Source organism: Anopheles maculipalpis, chromosome 2RL, assembly GCF_943734695.1.
Source record: "Anopheles maculipalpis chromosome 2RL, idAnoMacuDA_375_x, whole genome shotgun sequence".
Lineage (NCBI taxonomy): Eukaryota > Metazoa > Arthropoda > Insecta > Diptera > Culicidae > Anopheles > Anopheles maculipalpis.
Window position 1 is genome coordinate 8,072,599 of NC_064871.1, and position 21,744 is coordinate 8,094,342.

At 44.9% G+C, this 21,744-nt stretch overlaps 4 protein-coding genes across 4 annotated transcripts in view; 1 reads left to right on the top strand and 3 right to left on the bottom strand.

Annotated features, from left to right (window-relative positions):
- The window catches only part of LOC126559425 (gamma-aminobutyric acid receptor-associated protein), a 228,474-nt gene that overhangs the window by 9,598 nt on the left and 197,132 nt on the right, over positions 1-21,744 (bottom strand). The window lies entirely within an intron of this gene.
- Positions 333-18,266, bottom strand: LOC126556649 (uncharacterized). The gene is made up of 14 exons (XM_050212036.1): positions 18,102-18,266; positions 17,334-17,860; positions 12,315-13,032; positions 12,006-12,182; positions 11,814-11,915; positions 5,406-6,260; positions 5,007-5,316; positions 3,234-4,676; positions 2,840-2,994; positions 2,533-2,742; positions 2,329-2,458; positions 1,035-1,163; positions 511-785; positions 333-427 (listed from the first exon to the last, which is right to left on the bottom strand). Exons 1-14 carry the CDS (start codon positions 18,264-18,266, stop codon positions 338-340), a joined length of 5,286 nt encoding a protein of 1,761 aa, XP_050067993.1. The 3' UTR covers positions 333-337.
- On the bottom strand, positions 7,042-9,041 carry LOC126557399 (uncharacterized). Its single transcript, XM_050213166.1, has 2 exons — positions 7,340-9,041; positions 7,042-7,268 (listed from the first exon to the last, which is right to left on the bottom strand). The coding sequence occupies exons 1-2, from the start codon at positions 9,024-9,026 to the stop codon at positions 7,042-7,044; spliced, it is 1,914 nt and encodes a 637-aa protein (XP_050069123.1). The 5' UTR covers positions 9,027-9,041.
- On the top strand, positions 19,340-21,701 carry LOC126559792 (X-ray repair cross-complementing protein 6). Its single transcript, XM_050215965.1, has 8 exons — positions 19,340-19,549; positions 19,618-20,234; positions 20,306-20,446; positions 20,515-20,790; positions 20,864-20,961; positions 21,030-21,307; positions 21,373-21,504; positions 21,582-21,701. The coding sequence occupies exons 1-8, from the start codon at positions 19,340-19,342 to the stop codon at positions 21,699-21,701; spliced, it is 1,872 nt and encodes a 623-aa protein (XP_050071922.1).

The window sequence follows — 21,744 nt, forward strand, 5'->3', positions numbered from 1 at the left end:
AGCAAGATGAGAGAATTTATCACTGAAAATTCGTTCTGAGAACATGCATATGATAATAAGAAACACACCACACACAGTTATATTCATATGTATATATTTCAACAACATTCATAGTACTTTTTGTTTCAAATAGTGAAGCAATTCGGGAGTGTAATCTAATAAAATAAATAACAAGAAGAATGAGCATTGAGGAATACGATGCCCGATAGCTGCTGCAGTATACATACACGGCGCTACAGCGCCCGCGAAGCCAACTTTCGAGGCTGAATTTACGGTAGAAAAAAAAAGATTGGTAAAATACGCAATGGAATGCAGCACACGTTCTCGTGGGGTTGTCTTATGTTTCAAAATGTTTATAGATGGCCGTTACGTAGCCCATCACCTGCTGCCAGTCCGGTCGCTCCTGAAGGCACATCTCGTCAATGCTCTATTGGACGGCAAAAAACAGAAAAAGAACCGGGATTAGAAGAGTAAAAAAACACACATTCCGTAGTATGTTCAGATGCTTACCAAAGACGTCTGAATTCCAACACTTTCGGCTGCTGTAAACGCCAGACTAAAATTGCGCCGTTTGTCGTTCTGGTTCAGCTTATCGTAGGGAATGCGATCGGGTAGATAGGAATGCATGATGGCACACAGTGCCAGACCGTCGTTCCAGGAGGAGCTAAAGTTTGTGATGTCAATATTCCGATATCCAACCGTTTTGTTTTGGCACCACTTGAGCAGTGCATTGCGTTTTGAGCCTCCATTTTTTACTAACGCGTTCAACGGATCTTTTCGTTCACCTTCACATTTGGGAAGAAAAAGACACGATAAAAACATGTATTACAGTAATCCATTGTGATTAATTTTTGGTGGAAAAAGTATGTTTTGCCCTCTTTTCACAGTTACATTTAATTGCAAACATCTACACAATTTTACGTACATGGAAATAGAAACATCACACATAAATTGTGGCGAATCATATAAAAACGGGAGTAACTCATTTCTCTATCATTAGCTACAAACTAAAAATAAAAAATAAATTCACATACTTATGTCGTTGTAGCTATTTCGACGCACATAGTCCATTGTTTTATGGGAAATAATTGCTGGGTTTAGTGTCGTATTACAGCCATTGTTGCTGCTGATAAGACTTGATTTTTTCATCAACATTACTGTGTCTATAATAAAATGTAGGGGAAAGAAAGGAAAATGGATAAAACAAAAAAGTAAAATCAAGAGCATGCCAATAATGATACAACAAAACCAACAAACGATTTTATTTGTACGATTGTAATGCATAAGTGTCCCCCAAGTACCAGTGGATCGATAAACTATATTTTATTGCATTACACAGCTTATTTTCTTTTTAAATATTAAAAATAATGAAAATGAAAAATATAGACCACCAAAAGCACTTAAATATCTAAACGAATCAACTGATAACTAACTCAAGACCAATTTTGCTGAATACAAGATCAGCCAGCACAAACGCATACTTACTTAACAGTAGAATTAGTATCAGAAATATGTTTAGTGCTCTCCAACAATGTTGAAGAAAATGTGAAGTGCGACTAAGAATAAGGCTTGTATGCAGATCAGACAAATGTGATTACTCATCAACAATTCTGTCGCGTGCAAAAAAAAAAATTAAGAAAAGAGAAACGCATGCAAAAAGAAAGATGTTATGTTAAACATAAAACAAATAAAATCCAATAATATTGAATGGGAAACAGGAAGGAAAAACATCGAGAAAACAAATAACAATTTGAAGTAAAGTTACACACCAAAGTTTATAACTAAATCCACCGTCCACATTGTGTGGTATTTGATTTAAAGGATTTTTATACTAATACTACATACAACCCAATTTCTTAACCACCAACAGCAATATTTGAACGCAACAACCTTCGGATTCAACGAACTAGACCGAATAAATAGTAAGCATACATCTGACCCATTTCTAAACAAGCAAAAACCGACATAATTTTCTCAAAATATTATTTTTAGTTTTTAGTCAATTTTGTTAGTTGATAAGTACCGTAAGTAGTAGTTAATAAAGATGCAAATAAGATAGGTTAAAGATAAGGTCCGGGTTTGGTTTAACACTAGTGGAAATTTATTCGACTCACATCATGTGATAAAAACAACCATGATTATATCTATAACTATAGCATGCGAAGGGTAGTAAAAGTGATTTTAATAAAACTAATACTTAAAATTACAAAGAAAAAAATAAAATGTTACTCTACAACATGCACTACACTACAAGCACGTGATGCTAATTACATTACTTCTGCATCTACAAGGGACGCCTAGGATAATGGGCACGTTGCCAAGAATTACCTGCTGAAGCGTTCGGCTTGGAATTACTGTTCACATTACTCCCTACGGTTGGTTGCTGTTGCTCCCTCAACGGACTTTTCGCTGGCAATGCGCCAGATTGCACAACAGCCGATGGCTGGACAGGAATTTGCTGTTTTGTGGGGAATGAAAGCAAACGTTAAATAATTGTTCCATCCGGACATCCGGTAAGAATTATCCACTTACGATAACGTTGTTTTCGTCGTTGTTGTTCCCATTTACATGGCTCTTACTATTACTGTTACTGATACTGTCGTGTTCATTGTTGTTAATAGTGTTGTTATTGTTCGTACTGCTAATTGAGGAATGTTTCGTAGAGAGGGTGGGATTAGCGTCAGCTGGAATGCTGTTGATGCTGGAACTGGAACTGCATCGTGAGTCGGAATTTAGTTTGGTCTGTTAAATAGAAATGGAAAGAAATAAAACAAAAACAAAAAAAATGGTTACATTACATTCACAATACCAAAACCAAAAACGCAAGGCACACCGGTACCTGTTTGGCTGAATTTTCAATACTCTCAATAAGACTCTTTACCGACAGTCTCGAATCTTGCCGCTGGATGGCGGACTTTTGCTGCCGCCGTACGGCCATTTCCTGCTGCACAGTTGTGATGAGTGACTGTGATTGTGTTTCTTTCGATGTTAACACTGCAATACATCGTACATAGAAAGTATGACATTAGAGAGATAAATTAAATTAAAAACCATTTAAAAAACATGTCATGTACATAGAAATATTATAGACAGTTTACAAAAAGTGAGAGCTACAAGCACAAAGCAACACACAGAACGACGGACACGGAAAGAGAAGCGGCGACTCATATACAACAGCAGACGTGTCACAAGCATACATGCAAACCCAAAATTCGGGGAAAGAAAAAACTTACTAGCATCATGGTCAAAGGAATAATTTTTTTTTACAGTACTTCTGCGGTAAGGAAGGTTTTCGTACAATGATTCGGATGTCGTAACGGCTGCTACAGCTGCTGCTGTTGGTGGTGGAGGAGCCTTGCGATTGGCAATGAATTTGGTATTGCTTTTTACCGGCAGTTTCGGTGGAGTATTGCTGGCGGATTCTCGCTTCTTGCGCTCTTCTCTGCGCCTGAGCAGTTCTTCCTCCAGGACGAACTGATTCGTTTGCTCATCAATTACGTACACAATCGTCTTTTGTGACGCCAAGTTCTGTTCGCTGTCTGCACGTGGAAGCGGAAGCGGTTTACGAATTTCCTGTTTATTTTTAAGCTCCGGAAGTGTTGCCATCGATTGCTGCGGAAGATCTGTGTTTGACGAGGTAGTAAGTGATGGTGGTGTGCTTTTCAATTCGCTTAATACATCTTTGCGTTCTATACTGTTTTGTTTGATGGTGGTAGAAATGGTTTCTTGCTGCCTCATTTGCTGTTCTTGACGATCCAGCTTCACTAAGCTATTTAAACTCGATCCACTAATCGAGCGTTCGTATCGAAATTTTCGAAATTTACTTAAGTTCGTTGGAGGTTTCTGCGTTAATCCATCGATATCGGGAAGGATCAGATCGTCGGTACTCTTGGAGTAGAACAACCCGGAACCAAAGTCTAGCGAATTGAGCGCACGATGCCGATGCTTGTGTTGCCGGGTGTAAAAACCATCGGCCGTGCGCTCCGTGGAACTCAAGTCCTGTGTACTTTTTGAAGCAAATCGTGGAATCGGCTTAAACAAAGCGTACGGACTGTGGGACAGATTTTCGGTACTCTGTGATGCAGCTATGGGACGGAATGCGGGAGGGTTGGCTTGATATTCGCCTACTTCTTGGGAAAGATCGTCCTCACTAGCCGTCACGCTACCTTCGGAGATACTTTCCGAGGAGGGTGTCTTATCCCGATGGTTATTCTCAAATGGAGTCGATTTCCGTTTTGTAACGACCATCACATCCGAATCATCTTGATCAGACTCACTTGTACTGTAGTCGTATCCTACGCTGTCCAACGTATCAACACTTGATCGATCATCGGCGAAACGGACCACTAGTTTCGGAGGTTTCGTTTTAGGCAGCGGCGGTGGCACATCGGAATCGGAGTCTTGAATTGAGCGTGACGGAGGTGATAGCACCAGAGTGCTTTTCTTTGGTGGATCATTAAGGCCAGAAGTATCGGGCCTGGCGCTGGTTGGTTTTCGATCAAGTGAAAAGTTGTACATCTGCTTACGTAGCAGCTGAACACGGTGAGAAAACTCGTCCACATTGCGATCGAATGTGTTCAGATTTTCGGTCGAAGCGTACAGATCTTGCTTAAGCACGTTCAAGCGCTCGTAACTCAACAGAACATCGTCCGCATTGCCGATACCCTTTAAGGATTCTAAGGAAACATCGAATGATTATTACTTCTACCCTACCATTAGTACCCTCAACCAATCGAGACGCATTAGGTAAGGGTTCGATTGTCGCCGGTTCTGTACAGAGATTGTCAGCTCATCATTATTCTACTGTAAAACACAACTAGCTCAATTGTTTGAAAACTTAAAGGGAACATTGAAAAATTTAAATGAAATTAATTAAAATAAATGAACAGTATGCTACACATGCAAAAAGAAAACTAGCATTCCCTTCGTAACATTGCATCATGCACAGGATTGTGTCACTCATACGTTACATTACACCATATGATCAATTTGTTTGAGATACTTACGTTTGTTCAATTGTTCGATCTGCTGCTCGAGCACGCGCACCTTCTCGCGCAGTGCCTTATTGTCGAGGGCAAGCTTTTCGCGCGCGTTTTGTGCTTCAGTCTTAAAATCGTTCGCCACCCGTACCGTCATCAGTAGGTCCGACTGGAAATGTTCCCACTCGTCCGCTTCCTGCTTTCTAAGCCTAGTTTCTTGGTTTAGTTCCTCAGTCTTTTCCATCAGCTGTCGTTCGGTTTCACCGAGATGCTTCTGCGTCTCCGACAGCAGCGTTTCCAGCTGGGATTTGTCCTCCAGGAGGCATTTGTTTTGAACCTGACATCGGGGAAAGAATAGCCAATGGAAATTAGTTTAAACACCATTAGAATTAAGTTATCAAAATGGCGTCAAATGTTCAACTCTACCTGTAGTTCATTGATCGATTCCTGCAGCTGTTGGAAATCGGTTGCCATCTTTTGCTTTTCCTGCGTGACGGTTTCATGCTTGTACTCCAAGTCCGAGATGACACATTTGGCGTTATTGCGCACGACTTTGCATTCCTCGTTTAGCCGTGCCAGTTGATCTTTGAGCTTCTGAATTTCGCACTGACCGATCGACAGCTGCTCCTGCAGCGATGCAACCTGCGTTTCGAGCTGATCCTTCTCCTTCCGCGCAACATCCAGCAACTCCTCCAGGTCCGTCTTGTCACCCATTGCCCGGTCCTGCTCGAGCTCATCGATTTTGGCCCGCGCATTCTCGAGCAGCGTTGTCAATCGGCTAATCTCAATCAGCTTTACCGATGCATCTTCCTTCGATTCCATCAGCTGAGCGTTGGCATCCTTCCTCTCGGCGTTTGCCGCGTCCAGTGACGATTCCAGCATACTGATACGAGCACGGGCCCGTGATACATCGCCACTACGCTCCTCTAGGATACTCTTCAGCTCGTTCAGCTCACCATTTAGCTCTTCCTGTTTCAGCATCAAGCATTCCCGTTCGTCCTGGGCTGTCTTGAGCAGATCGACCAGCTTCTGCTCGCGATCCGTCGGTGTCACATCTTGCTGGCTTGGTTCGCGTAACAGTAGCTTCTGGAGCGTTCCGATCTGGGTGCGGGTGTCTTCGAGTTTTTCCGTCTGGCGGCAGAGCGATTGAAAGATGACATCCTTCTCCTCTACGAGCCGTTCATTGTCCGATTGTAGTTCCATTATTTGCGTCTGTAAATCGGCTAGTTCTTGTAGCGTTGCCTGTAACTCCTCGTTCGTTGAATAATGGGTTTCCTCCATCTATGAAAATTTTAAATACGTTAAACTAGATAGTAACATCCATGGCCATAGTTGATGAAAATAATCCACGAACAGTGGTTCAAGAATGATTACTTCTCGTGCTACACGAAATCCTAGGAAACATAACATACAAGCAACAAATCGTTGCTAAAAAAAAGTTGCACCTGTCACATTATTGTACAATGAGTGTGCAGAAATTCCGATGCCGCAAAAAAGTGACCGCAAAATGGAAGAAAAATAATGATAATTAATTAAGGCATGCAGAATGCACTTCCGTACACGCGCTCCGAAAAAAAAAAATTAGCTAAAAAATGTCACGAAAAATGCAGCATTCCCCATTAGCAGCGATTATGTACTGTGTACATACAGTAAACACCGCTTATGTACTCTCCCCGAAGAAGGGTTGCGTGGCAACGCGAAGACGATCTTCAAAGGGCTGTGTTCTTCACTCTTTACTCGGCAGGTGGTGGTGGTTCTCTATTTCCATGCAACAAAAATAAACCCAAAGACACTTCATTGGAGGGTGATTGGAATAACTCAATACAGGCGCATTCGTATCTTTTATGCTTTTATTTTTTGCTTAAGTACTCGTTAACAAACGTTTTACAATAAATAATTTAGTTGTTGTCTTGTTTAAATTATACACTATTTTTGTGCTGCGTATTATAGGCCTCACAATGTTAAGGATTTTTGTCATTAGTTATTGGATATTTTTTCTTGAGACAGGCTTCAATTTTGTTATATGTCACTGTACAGTCTTTCTGTTAGATTTTCAGCAGAACTACGGCCCAGTAGCGCATACATCCACACGATTATCTGGCGGTGGAGCACGGCACCAGCGGGAAGTGATGGCGCCGAGACTGATCAGCAGAATAATCAGCGATGAAAGTCCTAAGATTATCCCGGTAGTAACATCGTTCAGTGGAGTTCCAGGATAAGGATGCATCGTCATCAGTATTACCTCTGCACAGCAGTTCAACAGAGAAAAAATGGTCACCAACACGAAACCTAGTTGGAAGGAACCAAAAGACACATTCAATTTCACTCCTAATCTCCCCAACGTAAACGCCTTCACCTACCTGACATGTAGTTCCGATTCGGTAGCCAATCACACTGCCGCGACTTAAAGCCCAGAATGCCAAGTGCGATCGCGGAAAATCCAGCCAGTATGCCCATATCAAGATAAAACTCACGGCCCAACTTTGCCGTCATGTACAGGCTAAGTCCTGAGTTCATGAAACCGCACAGGATCAACATCAACGACACAGCTCCGATCGTGGCGGAAGCATTCGCCATCTTTCGCCAAGATTTGGAACCATTCGGGAATGATCCTCCTGCTCCCCAGTTGGTCGGTTTTTCCGGATCGGGTAACGGCTTTTCGCTGTAGATGTCTGAGTTTAGCCGCGGGCTTATGATGGCTGTCGTCGGGATCATCATCGCCGGTTGGTGTTGTTTCGGTGTGCTGGACACCATGATTGCTGGTGGTGGTCCTCCACCTCCAGATGCAACACCACGTCTCGGTGTCGTGTTGGGTGTGGTGGCGGTGAAAGGGGAGGGAGAAGAAGGATATCCACGCCATTGCGGGTTCGGTGGCTTTTGAGGCGTCGTAAGCAATTCGTGTAGCTTCTGTGTGGCGAGATTTTTCTTCGGCGTAGTTTCTTCCCGTCCTGCTGGGTGCACTTTGGATGGTGTCGTAGTGACTGATCCACCGGGTGCGGCGGGGATATGTGGTTTGGGAGCTTCACGTCGGGAAACTAGTGTGGCCGGAGTTCCTTTAGCGTCCCGCTGCTGACCCGATAGTGAGGATGGAGTGCGATGGATGGCCGTTGGTGGTTCATCCGTACCGTTGCTAAGACACGTTTCATCTTCATCGTCCGCAATGCTTGGAATAATCGCATACCGATGAGCTCGTCCATTATGCATCTGAATAATCTCCTGATTCTCGTCGACCAGTTCCTCGTCCTCTTCCGTCGGTACCATCTCAAACCGTTGATTATTGCGCTGGTCGTACAGTATGAATGATTTCGAACCGAAATCTGATGAGAATGCATTCTTCAACCGTGAGCTCGAGTGCTGATCGAGTGCCGTTGAATGTGAAGACATCATCGGTGGTAAGCTACGGAACTGATCCGACAGGTTATGTACACCATCGTCATCATCGTTGTCATTGTCGTCGTTTCCTTCCTCTGCATGCATTGGATTCATTCCATTGGTACCACCGAACCGTGCCTGGTTACGTGCCCTATCGTTCAAATTCGGCACGCTTCCGACGCGATCTAGAAATTCTTCACTGCGCGAACCACCGCTCGCAACGCCAAGAGACAGCTGCGTCTCATTGACTACACTGTACTTGCGCACCACATTGAAGGGAATTTCCTCCACCGGAACTAATGCGTAACGGCTACCACTGGTACTACCGTTCATTGAGGGTGGTTGCTGTTGCTGCTGCTGTTGCTGTAATCCATTCCCACCGACAGGCCCATATCGATCCAGCAGACGTTTATTCACCAACGGTTTTCCCGGCATTGGAGAGCCACCGTATTGTGCCCGCTGATCGTACGAAGCCAGACTATGCTGTCGATTGACGATCTTCGAAGTAATGCGATTGTACGAGCGGGTTAGCTGCTCATTACGGCGCGTAGCTGCCGAGGTCGTTGTGGCTGCTATCGACATCAGCGAGCCCGCCATTCCTGGCGTCTTGGGTGGCGTATAGAATTCACTCTGCTGGCAGAATGCCGGATTGGTGTAATTATGCTGTGACGTCATGCTGCAGCCGTTGGACGCTTTTATATCACTTGCTTATCTGGATGCAATTCTCCTAACTTAAGTAAATCACTCACTATTTTCACTATAGTTTTCTTTGCCAAGGGATCCAAACACAGAATCACAGTCCTTACTTAAATTCTAACACTAACGCGCACCACCAACCAACGCAACACACATCCTCACGGCGCAACGGTTCGAAGCCTTCTGCGCACCGGGTGTGGTACTGGTACGCATGTTTCATACCAACGGAAGAACAAGAACAACGGTCGCTTTTCGGCAGGGGAACAACAACAAGAAGTTGGAAAAAAGAAGACGAAAAGACCCTCTTTCTACCACCAGCAGGATTCCGTCCCCTAACATTGACTAGTGGCGAGAGCGGGAAACGTAGTCACAAAAGTTCGTTAAAAATTTACACTCGCCGTTGGCTTATGTACAACATTAATGCCACCGCTGAACCCCGCCGCCAGTCTCGTATCCCATTTTTTCTTCCTCGCGTGTGTCAATATGCTGTTGTGTCCGTAGTAATAGCACGCGCCACTACCCCACTAGCGCACGCTACAACCTCAGGACGAGGCCAAGGGGATCAACAAACGGAACGTGCAGTACGCGCAGGCTAAATTCAGGGATGCCCTGCCGCGTTCGGCTATTTCCCCTCGAAAACCAACCCAACAATACATCTGCCCGCACAACATAGGCCCTCTCTTTCTGTACGTCTGATCGTCTGCAAAGCATATAATATCGGAAGTGCCCGAAGGGAAGGAGCAGTTTCAGAATCATTAAATGTCTTTCCATACCGGAACGATGAGAAAGAGCAGCGCAAAGGGCACGACCGGTCCCCTTCGCTATGCGTTCCGCGCTTGCTGCTGCTGCCACACAAGGAAAAAAGGTGCAGCAGGACTCAAAGTCGTCGCCATAAAAACAGCTGTTCTTGGAGGGTTTCACTCTCTCTGTCTCTCTCAATCTATTCTTTACCGAACTCTTGGCGTGTGGTAAGATACGGAATCCAGTACTCTCTGCTGGTGGTGTTGGTGGTGACAGGAAGATAAATATAGTTTCCCTCCATCACTCTGCAGAAAGGACGAATTCTTGCTTTTTTTTTTTGTTTGGAGAAAAGGACATTCGAGAAAGTGCGCGGCATGAGCGTGATCGAAAAAGCATCTTTAAATGATTCTTTAATCCCAGGATTGGCGTAAAATTAAAAGTCGGCTGGCTGGCTGATGGTGGTGGGATCGATTTAGCCACTTTACGTGACAGACCCATTCTCCCTCCCGTGTATGTCCATTTAGGCGATCTTTTTTCCGATAAGAAGATCAAATATTCGCGCTTATGTACAGTAATGGTTTATCGAACGAGAAAAAAGGGCGCAACATGTATTGCACAATAATGTACATAGGGAGCGATACGCAGTTGAAATCTTCTCGACTATTTCGTCCAAACTCAGCCAAACAATCGATTCGATTCATTCAGCATTTGGTTTGCAAAGTAGACTGTGTAACATGAAACCTCCGACTAGGGTCCCAAACAGTGGAAACGACACTACTTTGCAGTACTTATGTGTAATGGGAAGGGTGATATCGTACACAAACAATACCTTGAATTTGCAGGGAGCCGTGAATCCCACATTATTATTTACTTCGAAATGAGGACGGTCCAGGCAGGAAGATTCATCAAATTGAAGCGAGGCATAGTGAGGACATCAATAGGTCATTTAAATCACGAAGGAAAAGGGGTTTCATATGACTTCAAGTTTCTTGCAATCGAAGGCAACAATTATAATGATTCTTGCAGGAAAAGGATACTTGGCATACGAGATCTACCATGTAGACGAATTATTACTAATTTTATTTTTTGAACGGATTGGTTCATCGCGCTACATCTACTTCTTTCTTCATCCTCGAGAGATCTTAGTCTGCTGTTAATGGTTTACCTTGACTTAATTTTACCCGTAGCTAGATAGCCAAGGTCGTAGTGCCTCAAGATTATAGTACCATAGAAGAAGAAAAAACGACAATCCGTCCTGCGTTCGGGGAGACAGTCCGGGCGAGATTCGACCCATCTTACATGAATAGGATACATGTATAATCTACCGATACTATAATTATTTCCAAAATAAAAACCCTGCACATGATGACCCGCGTAGTAATGCGTAAACAGCATAACTGGATGAATAATTTACCAGGAATTTCGAATGATAACATGCCAATTCTTGCCGCCCGATAGTAGCATATCTACCCTTTTAGCTAACTCCACCAGGAAAGTGACTTCAGTGAAAATTGTGTTTGCAGGTACCATAAACAACTGCACAATAAACGATTGCCTATCTTATCTATCTAAAGCAACGCTAGAGCTGTTGTGCCAGCCCCCAGTATCAGGCACACGCTACGCACGACATTACGGCGTAAGATACCAGCGAGAAGGAATTAATTGTGTACGATGTAACACGAACATTTGGAATTATTTTTGTTGTCGAATCGTTGGTAACATCACACACGTTAATTAATAGCTGCAATAGTAATTTCATATTGCTATTTTGCTGTTACTGCTTATCATACCGAAGCGAAATCGATCAAATAGAAGAACGATATACCACACAGAGCTCAAGCCTGTCGGGTAGTGATCTTCCCGCTTTTAATTGTCAATTACGCAAATATTTCCAAGCTCTTTTTCTCTGTTCTTGCTCCACGACGTCAGCTTCATTGCCACAAAATAGATGAGATCTTATCAACCGTTGAAGTAATCATTCTTTCACGTCCATAAAGTTAAATGTGCCAAGTGAGTGGTACTAACCTGAATAATTTTATCTTGCAAACACGCCACCGCTATTTCGCTGCTAGACGATTGTTTGTCCCAGTCGGGCGTAACGCAAGGTGTTCCTTCAGCATCCATGTTCTGCGGGCAGAGGAGAAGATAAAGAAAGTAGGTCCAATGAGCTCCTACTTCGCTGCAAATCCTTTTCTACACTACTTTCAGTACACTTACATTCGGAAGCGCGATCGATGCCGGTGCGGAACTGTGCAACCGCTGCGTGTTGCGTATGAGCTGCTGCTTTTCCGAATCGGATAGCGGCGACTGGACGACGGTTTTCAACCGATCCCGGAGGGATTCGTTCTCGTTCAGCAGCCGGTGCAGCTCGCCATTGCTCTGCTCGTGTGATGCCTGTTCGCGAAATGAAACGAAATACCGACCGTCCAACGGGGACAGCACAGCAGTTAGTAGTGAGAATTGCAACGGTATCGTCGGACATGGGACACCACCGAATTGCTACCCAGAGTACGCGAGTACACATACCTTTAGCTTCACCATTTCGTCACGCAACAGCAACAGCTCCTCCTGACAGCTCGTCATCTCGTGCACCTTCTTCTCTAGCTGACGGTTTTCGGACCGCAGCTTCTCGAGATGCATCTGCAGTTCGGCCATCCGACCCTTGCTCGGTGATGGCTGTTTCGCCTTCTCCGGACCGACGAAACTGATAGCGGTTAGCTGTTCCATGCTCGAGCTTAGCCCGCTGCCCGCTACGACGTCAACGGCGCGTTCGTTTAGCAACACCCCGTCATCGCTAACCGAGGCCGGAAATTTGTTCAAGTGATTCGTCGACACGGTCGCCATTTGCGCCATCTGTGCCGAAGCCGTTCGACTGTGTTGCTGGATGGTCTGGGGATGATGATGGTGGTGGTGTTGGTGCTGCTGGTGCTGCCGCGTGTGAAGCTGCGGCTGATGATCGTGATGCAGGTGATGATGGTGAGCGTGGTCCAGCTTTTCCTTCGACCCGTTGAAACGCTGCTGTCCGGTGCCACGTGCAGATTGGGCCGGTTTCGAAACCACCGGATACTCTAGACTCGAGACAGATGCAGCACTCTTCAGCAACCCGCCTCCTCCACCTCCGTTTACAGACAGACTGCCGGTACCGGCGACACCTTCCGCATGCCCAGAACCAGCCGCAGCAACACTAACGGACGATACCGGCTGCTGTTGTGACTGATGTTTCGGGCCCGATGGACCTTGCCCTCTACGGAACAATGATTTTAGCTTGATCATAGTTTATCCTCTCACACGTGGGTTGTCGGTTCACTTTTCGCGCCAAACTGAACGCTCCTCTTCTACTTTCACACCGAAATGGGATATCCGCGATTGTGTACTGGCACCGGGGACTGGTGCAAGTATGTGCGATGGGATTTTTTCTCGCTTAATTATTTCTTTTACGCTTGGTCACTTTTTACATGATGGAAAACTCACTGTTAACACATTTTCAATTGATGCTTCAGTCTAACAGAGTATCATCAGTGTCTGCCATAGTTTAGTGGAATGTCATTTTTCTTCGCTCGTAACTTCTCACTTGGAATTGGAAATCAAACCGTAAGACACAGGTTAATCGATGGGCTATTGAACGACCAACAGTCCTCCCTTTCTCTCCCGGGCCTTCTCAATGAGATCAGACAACTTTGCTTTGATTAACCCCAGTTAAACAATTGACCATTTGACCACCATTTCATAACGGGACCTTCTCTAGAACTTAGGACATTTTATTGTAAATACGATCATGTAGGAATCGATCAGTGTGCTGCATTACATGAGTTTATATACAGATTGGCGATCACTCTTGACTTTAAAATGACTTGGAAAAATGTATGATCGATTGAAAATATGATCATCAGGAAGTTAGCGAAACCCCCAAATACATCCGTGGTGTTCCACGCAATCTGGATGCTATATGCATCTCACCTGTTCCCCTGGACGTGTTTGTGTGGGCCCTTTTTCCTGCGTGCGTCAATCGCGGCACTCGTAAAACAAGAAGCAATTTGATATGCCACACTTGCAACAACCGAAAGCTACCCGGGGTTACCCAATGAAAAACGCAAAGCTCGTGGGATATCCACGGATCGTCAGCCAGAAAAGGTTGTTCTGATGGCTAGAATGCGTTGCAAATTAATGCCATGTTCATCAGTTGCCATCGCATCAGCGCGATGTAAAGGCACGCGAACCATGAACGATTTCTGTCGTTTAAAGTGTCACCGTTCCGGAAAAGGGAATCCGTTGCCGTTTTGTGCGTACTGCACAAAACGACAACGGTGGCAAAATGCACGTAGACAAGTTTTGTACGTAGAGTGTAGGATCAATTAATCTTATCGTTCCAAGGTCAGGTTCAGTTTCCTTAAACAACCCGTGCACCGTCGTCTGTGCACGTAAACGACCGCAGCAGCCGCTACCGTGCGTCTCAGTCTAGGCCAATTGTACCACTCTACCGCCCTCCCGTGTGCCTGCTGCCCCACACCGAAACCAATCGAATTCAATCAACACAAACAGACGCGAATGCACCCATGCGTTTTGTGCAGGTGATGGGGTTTGTTTTTCCTCTTTCTTAATGCTTCCTTGGTCCCAGACCTGGTACACCCCCGTAGCGAAAAATTGGCTCATTAAATCGCCATCGACGAACGAAAGTGGTATCCGGTGGGTGGGCAGGCACACATATGGGCTGGCGAAGGGTGCAGCAGCAAAACGTAAAAATTGTCGCCTACCGGGCCGGGTTATTAATTCATTACTTTTGTTTTCAATCGACTTGAACGCACGAATGGAGAGAGGGGGTGGTGGGGGGGGGGGGCTTTTGGGGAGCATTTCCTCTGTGTGTGTTTCTATAATTTTTGTTTCGCTTTATCGTAAAGGATGGTTCGAACGGATGGTTAAAACAAAACGTAAAAACATTAATTGAAGCTCCACTATTTATGGCACAATCTAAGCGTGTGTAATTGACCGTTTGATGTTCATATAAATGATTTATAGAACAATGGGTGATACCATGATACAAATGGGAAAGAACTAACAACCGATCGTGTTTTGATCGCCCGTAGGGATCGCTACTATGGTTTACGATGCCACATTTCAGTGACGTGATATTCACGTCGTCCGTGATTGCACCAAAGATTTGCAATTCAATTCCCCCAACCTGGTAAGCCGCAACACATTCCTGGGTGTCATTACAAGCGCACTACACATCGCAGGTACCGTGCTAATTTCCAATGATCTTGTTCGAGCAAGTGTTGTTGGCGCGACGTGTGAGCAGCATACCTAATCGTTGTGCTGTGGCCCGGACGATGGGTGTAAAATGTAACGTCTCGTCGAACTCAACTCAGACCACCATAGCGTTTGCTCACCGAAGGGGAACATGTTTCGATGTTTACAAACAATCCACCGTGGTTTAGCGGAGATTAAAGCTTAGGAGGGAATGTTTCTTTAACCTTAGCCCTTCTGCAAGGACGTTTGATCGAATGTTGTTGGTGTGTTTGTATCCATGGAACGTTCCCTTAGCTGGCTTGGATGCTGTATAAACGGCAGTCTTCTGGATCGTAGACAACGGAGTTATGTTCCACTGAAAGGTTATTTCCTCCCAATTCAGAACTAGGCAAATAGTGGGCTTTTTCCTAGGTGCGTGTATTTGCCATTAGGATGCGGCTCTCTATCGATTCTTCCTCCGTTCGGCTAGCCAAAAAAAAAAAACCGTTCGAAAAGAAAAGGCAACGCAAGATGCGCAGACTAGAAAGAGAGAAAGATCGTGTGATTGCCGGGCGCCACGGAGTGTGAACTGCCAGTTCGGTTCTCAAAGAGAAAGCAGCCCAGAAACATACATACGGTAAATAATGATGAGCCCACAACGAAGAGCCCAGCAGCAACGGCGCTGCTAGCCATCAATTAACATGCTGGGCCCCGAAAGGGGTTGGCTTTTGGAGTTAGTTCCGAAAAAGAAGAAAAAAAAACTGCTGACGGATGTTGTGCAGAGTACTGCCAAGGTACCCCGGGACTGACATAGCCGCCACTAGGAAGAGTTATGGGTTTTTCACATCGCTAGAAGAAAGTTGTTCCGGAGCGATCTTGCAACGGAGTGCAACCCGACAGCCATTGACACTTTCCTCAGCAAAGGGTTTTTTTTTTGCGTAGCTTCAAAAAGGGCAATCGGTTTGCTGCTTTGCACGATCTCTTGTTGGCGATCTGCTTTTTCAGTGCTTCTCTTGCAAACCGCCGCACACACACAGTCCACAATTCCCCACCGATCTAGAAACCTGCTCCCAAACCAGAACAAGAGCAAAACACGGTCTTCTTTCGCTTTTCTTCACAGCTAAATAACGCGCTACACGGTGGCAGGAATCTTGGTGCGGTGCGGTGATCACCGTTCACATCACACACATACACAGTCACGCAATGCATTGGGACACTTGCAGATACGATTTCGTTCCGGTTAAAGCCAACTTAAGCCACCAAATATTGCACCAAAACCTTCGCGCTACACTTAATGCACGACACTTTTCCACCCCATTTAACACAGGGAGTTTTTGGGGCGTCTTTCGAATGCACCGAAACTCTCCAGCACACAGAGAGGCGAGACGAAAAACGGGCGATAAACTATCCGAAAGGGGCACCACACCACGGAGTTTTACATGTTTCAACCATACAAACAAGGCACGTACCGAACTACCGACGCGACCCAACCCTCCGGTACACAGGGTCAATCCATCGAGAAGCGGTCGCCGTGTTAACTAGGCTATGCGCTTCTTGCTTTAATCTTAACGCACTAAGTTGGTGGAGTTTCGCGCAAGTTAAACTACAACGACCACCGGAGGTTTTCCTTCGACCACGACAACGACGACGACAACGAAAACGGTAGCGATTTCTTCTGAAAAAGCAACAAACCAACCGGTTCGAACGATGCAATCACACAACTGTCAAACGGCTGCGCCCGAACCGGTTATATTCAAACGCTGTCAAACGGTAGGATCGTTGCGCGCCCGGATCAAACCAACGACTGAAATGGGTTCGTGGCAAAAGAGGTTTCATTACACCCGCCAGAATACTTATCTTTCGCCGAGGATTATCTAGATATTCTATTTGCGTAACTCTGTCGCTAATGAGCGTCCTCTCTGTATGTAGAGTGGTATATTGAAGATTACAGGCGAAGTCTATTCGCCTTCTTGAAGCGTTGTTTTCTACCTCTCCCATTTTGCGACATTTCTATGGTTTTGTATGGTATTGCGAAGAGTATGTAAAATAGGAACAACCTCTTCCGCCGTACAGTGGAGCATTTTAAACTAATTACAACCGACATTTGCATTGCATCACTACGATAATCCAGAACCGTGTCTTGTGTCTCTTAGCAGCAATCCACCGTAATCCTTTCGACAAACGAAAGTAAAATGGATTGTCCCACATTTACCATTGAAGGCCAGTTGAAACCACCCGTTCGGGTGGCATTCCTAACTAAATTTACCCTTCTTGGATATCCCATTTCGTACGCGAACCAAACAAATGTGTCTTCTTTCTTACCTCTGTCGACCGAATCCACTCAGCAGCGGTTTTCGTTTAATCGAAGACCGATCTGCGGCAGGTGCTACTACTGCTTCTGATGATGATGGTGCCTGTGGCTTCTTTGACGCACGCTGAAACAATCGTCCACTATCTGGTGGTGCCGGTGGAGCTTTTCTTACCACCACAATATCCTTCTGCGACGTGCTCGTCAATGTGGAAGGCACCGATGAAGATGCACGGCTCGACGATGCTTTGGATGTCAGCGAACGGTCCGATATGATTGAAAGAGCGGCCGTGCCACCGGCCACTGTTATCGGACGGCTAAATAATTTGCTTGCACCTGAAGCTGGCTGACGCGGCACTATCTGGCGGTCGATTTCCGATAGCACAGATCTATCCGACGGTGCACGCCGTATGTTCACCAACGGTACGGCGGCGTTTAACTGTGCCGAAGTGATCGACGAGTTTCGCGCAATATTTATCTGGTTTAATCGCTTTTTATTGATTTTTGCCGTTCGATTGCCCACACCTTTCGTGGGCGTAGCCTGCAATAAGAGAAGAAGAATAGAGGGACGGTGTAATAAGCGCATAATAGCATTAAAATCGTATTCTACACGTTGAGTTATTTTGCTCCGAAACATTACGAAAAGGTTTCTACTACGATTGTGTGCTATCTATTTGTCACATCGATAGAACTCCGGAGCGATAAAGAAACAAGGCCACACACAAGGTCCGTCCGTACACGGTACGTCGGTTTCTGGTTAAGTACGCCGCGTACCCACATACCGTAGGCTTTGTGGAGGATCCTTTTAAAAAACGACTCGTTTTCGTTGATTTGGCCGGTTCACTGGGTGGATCACTGGGCCGCGCCAATTCTGTCACTGGTTCAAAACTATAATCGTCATGCTGCCAGGAGAAAACGTTTCGAATCTTTTGCCTTAGTGTACTCATGGTGGAGAGTTTCGGACCACGCACGTCGTGTACTTCGGACGGTCAACTGTCTACTACCGTGACTCTTTCCTGGCCCACTCGAAACGCGACGGTACTGATAAGATTTCAGATATTGTTGTGCCATACATTTTTGTGCTCGTGTACACAGCAGCAGCTTTAGGACCGTGACGACACTTGTCGTCGGCGACTGCTCTTTTGATAAGCGTGTGTGATTGTTTAGCGAAATGAATCATGTAATTTACCAGATAAATGAAGAAACCAACACACGCACACACCGGGGATGTAAATGTGGACCGCTTTAAGGAGGATTTTTTTAATTCAAAATATCGAATCATTTCAAAATTAAAACCCGTTACAAAAAAGCAGGCAATGTTGCATTTTTTATGATGTTGCAAAAAAAAAAAAATAGCAGCGAATGTCATTTCTATAGCGGCTTTGGAATTGTTTGTAAACAAACACGTTGGTGTCCCACATACAAAAAAAACTTACCGGTTAAAAACTTTACGCTCAATGAGCATTTTCCTATTTCGGCAGCTTTAGCTTAACTTTGGTAACACGTTTCGTCCATTTTTTGCACACAAATCGTGCCAATCCATCCGGATCAATAAATGAGCCGCATTACCTACCATATGGATAGATTATCGACCACTTTTTTGTCGCAGTGCAGCGAAGGTAAAAGCCGGCGGGAAAATAGCGCAAACACAGCTGGAAAACAGCTTCGGAAACATGCACCTTTCTTGAGGACAAATATTACATGTTGCTTGTACGATAGTTAGTAAACATTTATTTTATGTACGGCTCAAAAAACACACATAACGCAACGCATCTTCAGGGAAATAATTTTTTCACCGAACTAAAAACACAAATGGCGAACGCGTTGACAGCAACTGCCGTTAGCGCATGACAGTTGCCGGTATAGTCTTTTTCAACGGCTCCTGCGGGTTGTTATGCGTGCGTGTGTATGCGAGTTGTTTTGTTTTGGCGCCGGTTTCACGATTTTTCTCGTAAATTGTCGCACACCTTTCATTGAAGTAGGCAGTTCCTGTTGAAATTGGACTGATTTTTTATTCTAAATGAGTTCCGATTGGCGTGCGAATCGTTCCGACGATGAAGAAGATGAGCAGGAGGAAGTTTTTGCTGGCAGATCCGGGCTTATATTGACCGTGGACTGTTCTGACTACATGTTCGTGCAGGAGGGAGAATCGGACTCCCGGTTTGTACAGGTGCTTCACATCATTGAGGCCATGATGCGCAACAAAGTCGTTACCAATGAGACGGATTTAGTAAGTAACATACCTGGTCACTTTCGGATTGATTTGTTATCCAATAAAGTGGCATCGAATCGTTTCAGATTGGAGTAGTGTTCTACAACACCAAGAACAATCCTGCACCGGAAACTGAGGAAGAACTGCAACCGGGCCTTGTTGCACCGCGACAATGTGCCATATATCTGCCTCTCGGAACCACTTCAGTGGAAACGATAAGGAAAGTACGAGGTATGCGGGAATCGAAGGATTTGTTCGATTTTGACACAAAGTATGGCCACGCGGAGGGCACGAGCCTGTCGAACGTATTGTGGCTTTGTTCGCGGATGTTTTCCCACTGTGGCTACAAACTGTCCCAGTCCACAATCGTCTTGTTTACGGGCAATGATATGCCGCACGATAGTAGCACCAGCGAGTATCAGCAAGCACTGGTAAAGGCGAGAGACCTGCAGCAGAAGGAGATTTTTGTAGAACTGGTACCGATGAGTGGTAACTTCGATTGCGACAAATTCTACAAAGAGTTCCTGTGTACCGTACTGGGGGAGGATATGGCCGATTTCGTGCCACCGGTGTATGAAAAGTCGAGGGATAGGTTGCTGTACCGTTTGTTCGTGAAAAGCTACAAGAAGCGATCGATGGCCCACTTGAAGTGGTATCTTGCCGATGATCTAGCACTTGGTGTAAATGTTTACTCGTTGAGAAGGTTAGCTTTATTTAATTGCCCTAAAGGAAGCAAAACAATTTTTTTATTGAATCTTTTTTCAATTCTGTCAGGAGTCCACGCTATCCCAAAAAGGTGAGACTAATGAGATCAACAAACGAGGTGATCGTAACGAAACGGGTCCACATGTCCAGCACCATTAATGAAGATGGGGCAGAGGAAGAATCCAAAGTCATTTTACCTGGCGAGCAAAGGTATTGTATGGTGCTAGCATATAATATTTTAGCATGAGTACGAAATTAATCTTTGCTTTTTTCAATAGAAAATCGATCACGATCGGCGGCGAAAAGGTATCGTTCAAATCGGAAGAAGTCGCCCACATTAAGCAACTGTTACAACCCGGATTACGCTTATTGGGATTTAAACCCTCATCCGTGATCGATATAGCTTATCATCTTCGTAGTTGCTTGTTTCTGTATCCAAACGAAGGTTACATTAACGGATCCACTACACTGTTTCGGGCGCTGTACGAAAAATGTCTTGAGAAGAATCAGGTGGCCTTCTGTATGCTCATTATGCGACGGAAACAACCGCTCAAGTAGGTGGATTGGATTTGTAGTCAATTTGTAGCGCAGATGTATGCTAAATGGTGTTCTCTTTTCTTCGTGCAGGTTGGTAGCCCTCGTACCTCAGCAGGAGCTGGGGCACGATCCTTTGGGTGAAGCGGATCGCCATTGCGGATTTCGTGTCGAGTTTATTCCATTTGCTGGTAGGCTGATAGGACCACGGTCACGTTAGAAGATTCCTATTCTATGGTTTCCCGCATTATTTTTTCAGGTGACATTCGAAAATTATCCATGCTAGAAGAAATCACGGTCCCGGAGGTTACAGACGAGCAGACGGATTTGTTCAAAAAGATGATCAAAAAGGTAAAGTTCAAATTTCATCCATCACACTTTGAGGATCCATCGTCACAAAATCTATACATCAACATCGAGTCGCTGGTGTTTGATGTGGAAGATGCTGAGTTGTTCGATTCGACGCGACCCGATTGCGAGAAAATCGACATGAAGCTGGAACCAATTTTGAGCGATATGGAGCGCCTGTTTGGAGAGGTATTGGTTGAGATTGTTATTAATTGTAGCCGACGGAAATTACTTACTGCTTGGATACTTTTTAGGATCCCGCGGAAGCTCCTAAGCGTCGCCGAAACGTTGGAGAGAATAATGATGGTGGTGAACCGAGAGCGAAAGGGGCACGAGTATTACCAGCAAACGATGAGGAACTTCTTCAAATGGTGAAAGATGGCAAAGTAAGGAAAATAATTGACCGGAGATTGCAATTGAAGGTTAGCTAATTATGATTCCTTCTTTTAAAAACTTTTTATAGGCTCAAAGTTTAACTGTGGCGATGCTGAAGGAATATCTTGTAAAACAAGGCGTTCGTGGACTTTCGCAGCTGACAAAATTGGGCCTTATTGATAAGATTCTAGATACACAAGCAGATTAATGGTTAATACTTAATTGATGGTAAAATAATTATTCAGTTGAAT

Excerpts from the sequence above, each read along its gene's own strand:
- LOC126559792 (XM_050215965.1), top strand. The coding sequence starts at position 19,340 with ATGAGTTCCGATTGGCGTGCGAATCGTTCCGACGATGAAGAAGATGAG. Across the intron at positions 20,235-20,305 it reads AATGTTTACTCGTTGAGAAG|GAGTCCACGCTATCCCAAAA; the intron begins GTTAGCTTTATT and ends CAATTCTGTCAG. Across the intron at positions 20,962-21,029 it reads CGAGTTTATTCCATTTGCTG|GTGACATTCGAAAATTATCC; the intron begins GTAGGCTGATAG and ends TTATTTTTTCAG.
- LOC126556649 (XM_050212036.1), bottom strand. The coding sequence starts at position 18,266 with ATGAGTACACTAAGGCAAAAGATTCGAAACGTTTTCTCCTGGCAGCAT. Across the intron at positions 2,743-2,839 it reads TTGAAAATTCAGCCAAACAG|ACCAAACTAAATTCCGACTC; the intron begins GTACCGGTGTGC and ends TCTATTTAACAG. Across the intron at positions 2,459-2,532 it reads ACGACGAAAACAACGTTATC|CAAATTCCTGTCCAGCCATC; the intron begins GTAAGTGGATAA and ends CCCACAAAACAG.
- LOC126557399 (XM_050213166.1), bottom strand. The coding sequence starts at position 9,026 with ATGACGTCACAGCATAATTACACCAATCCGGCATTCTGCCAGCAGAGT. Across the intron at positions 7,269-7,339 it reads GAATCGGAACTACATGTCAG|GTTTCGTGTTGGTGACCATT; the intron begins GTAGGTGAAGGC and ends CCTTCCAACTAG.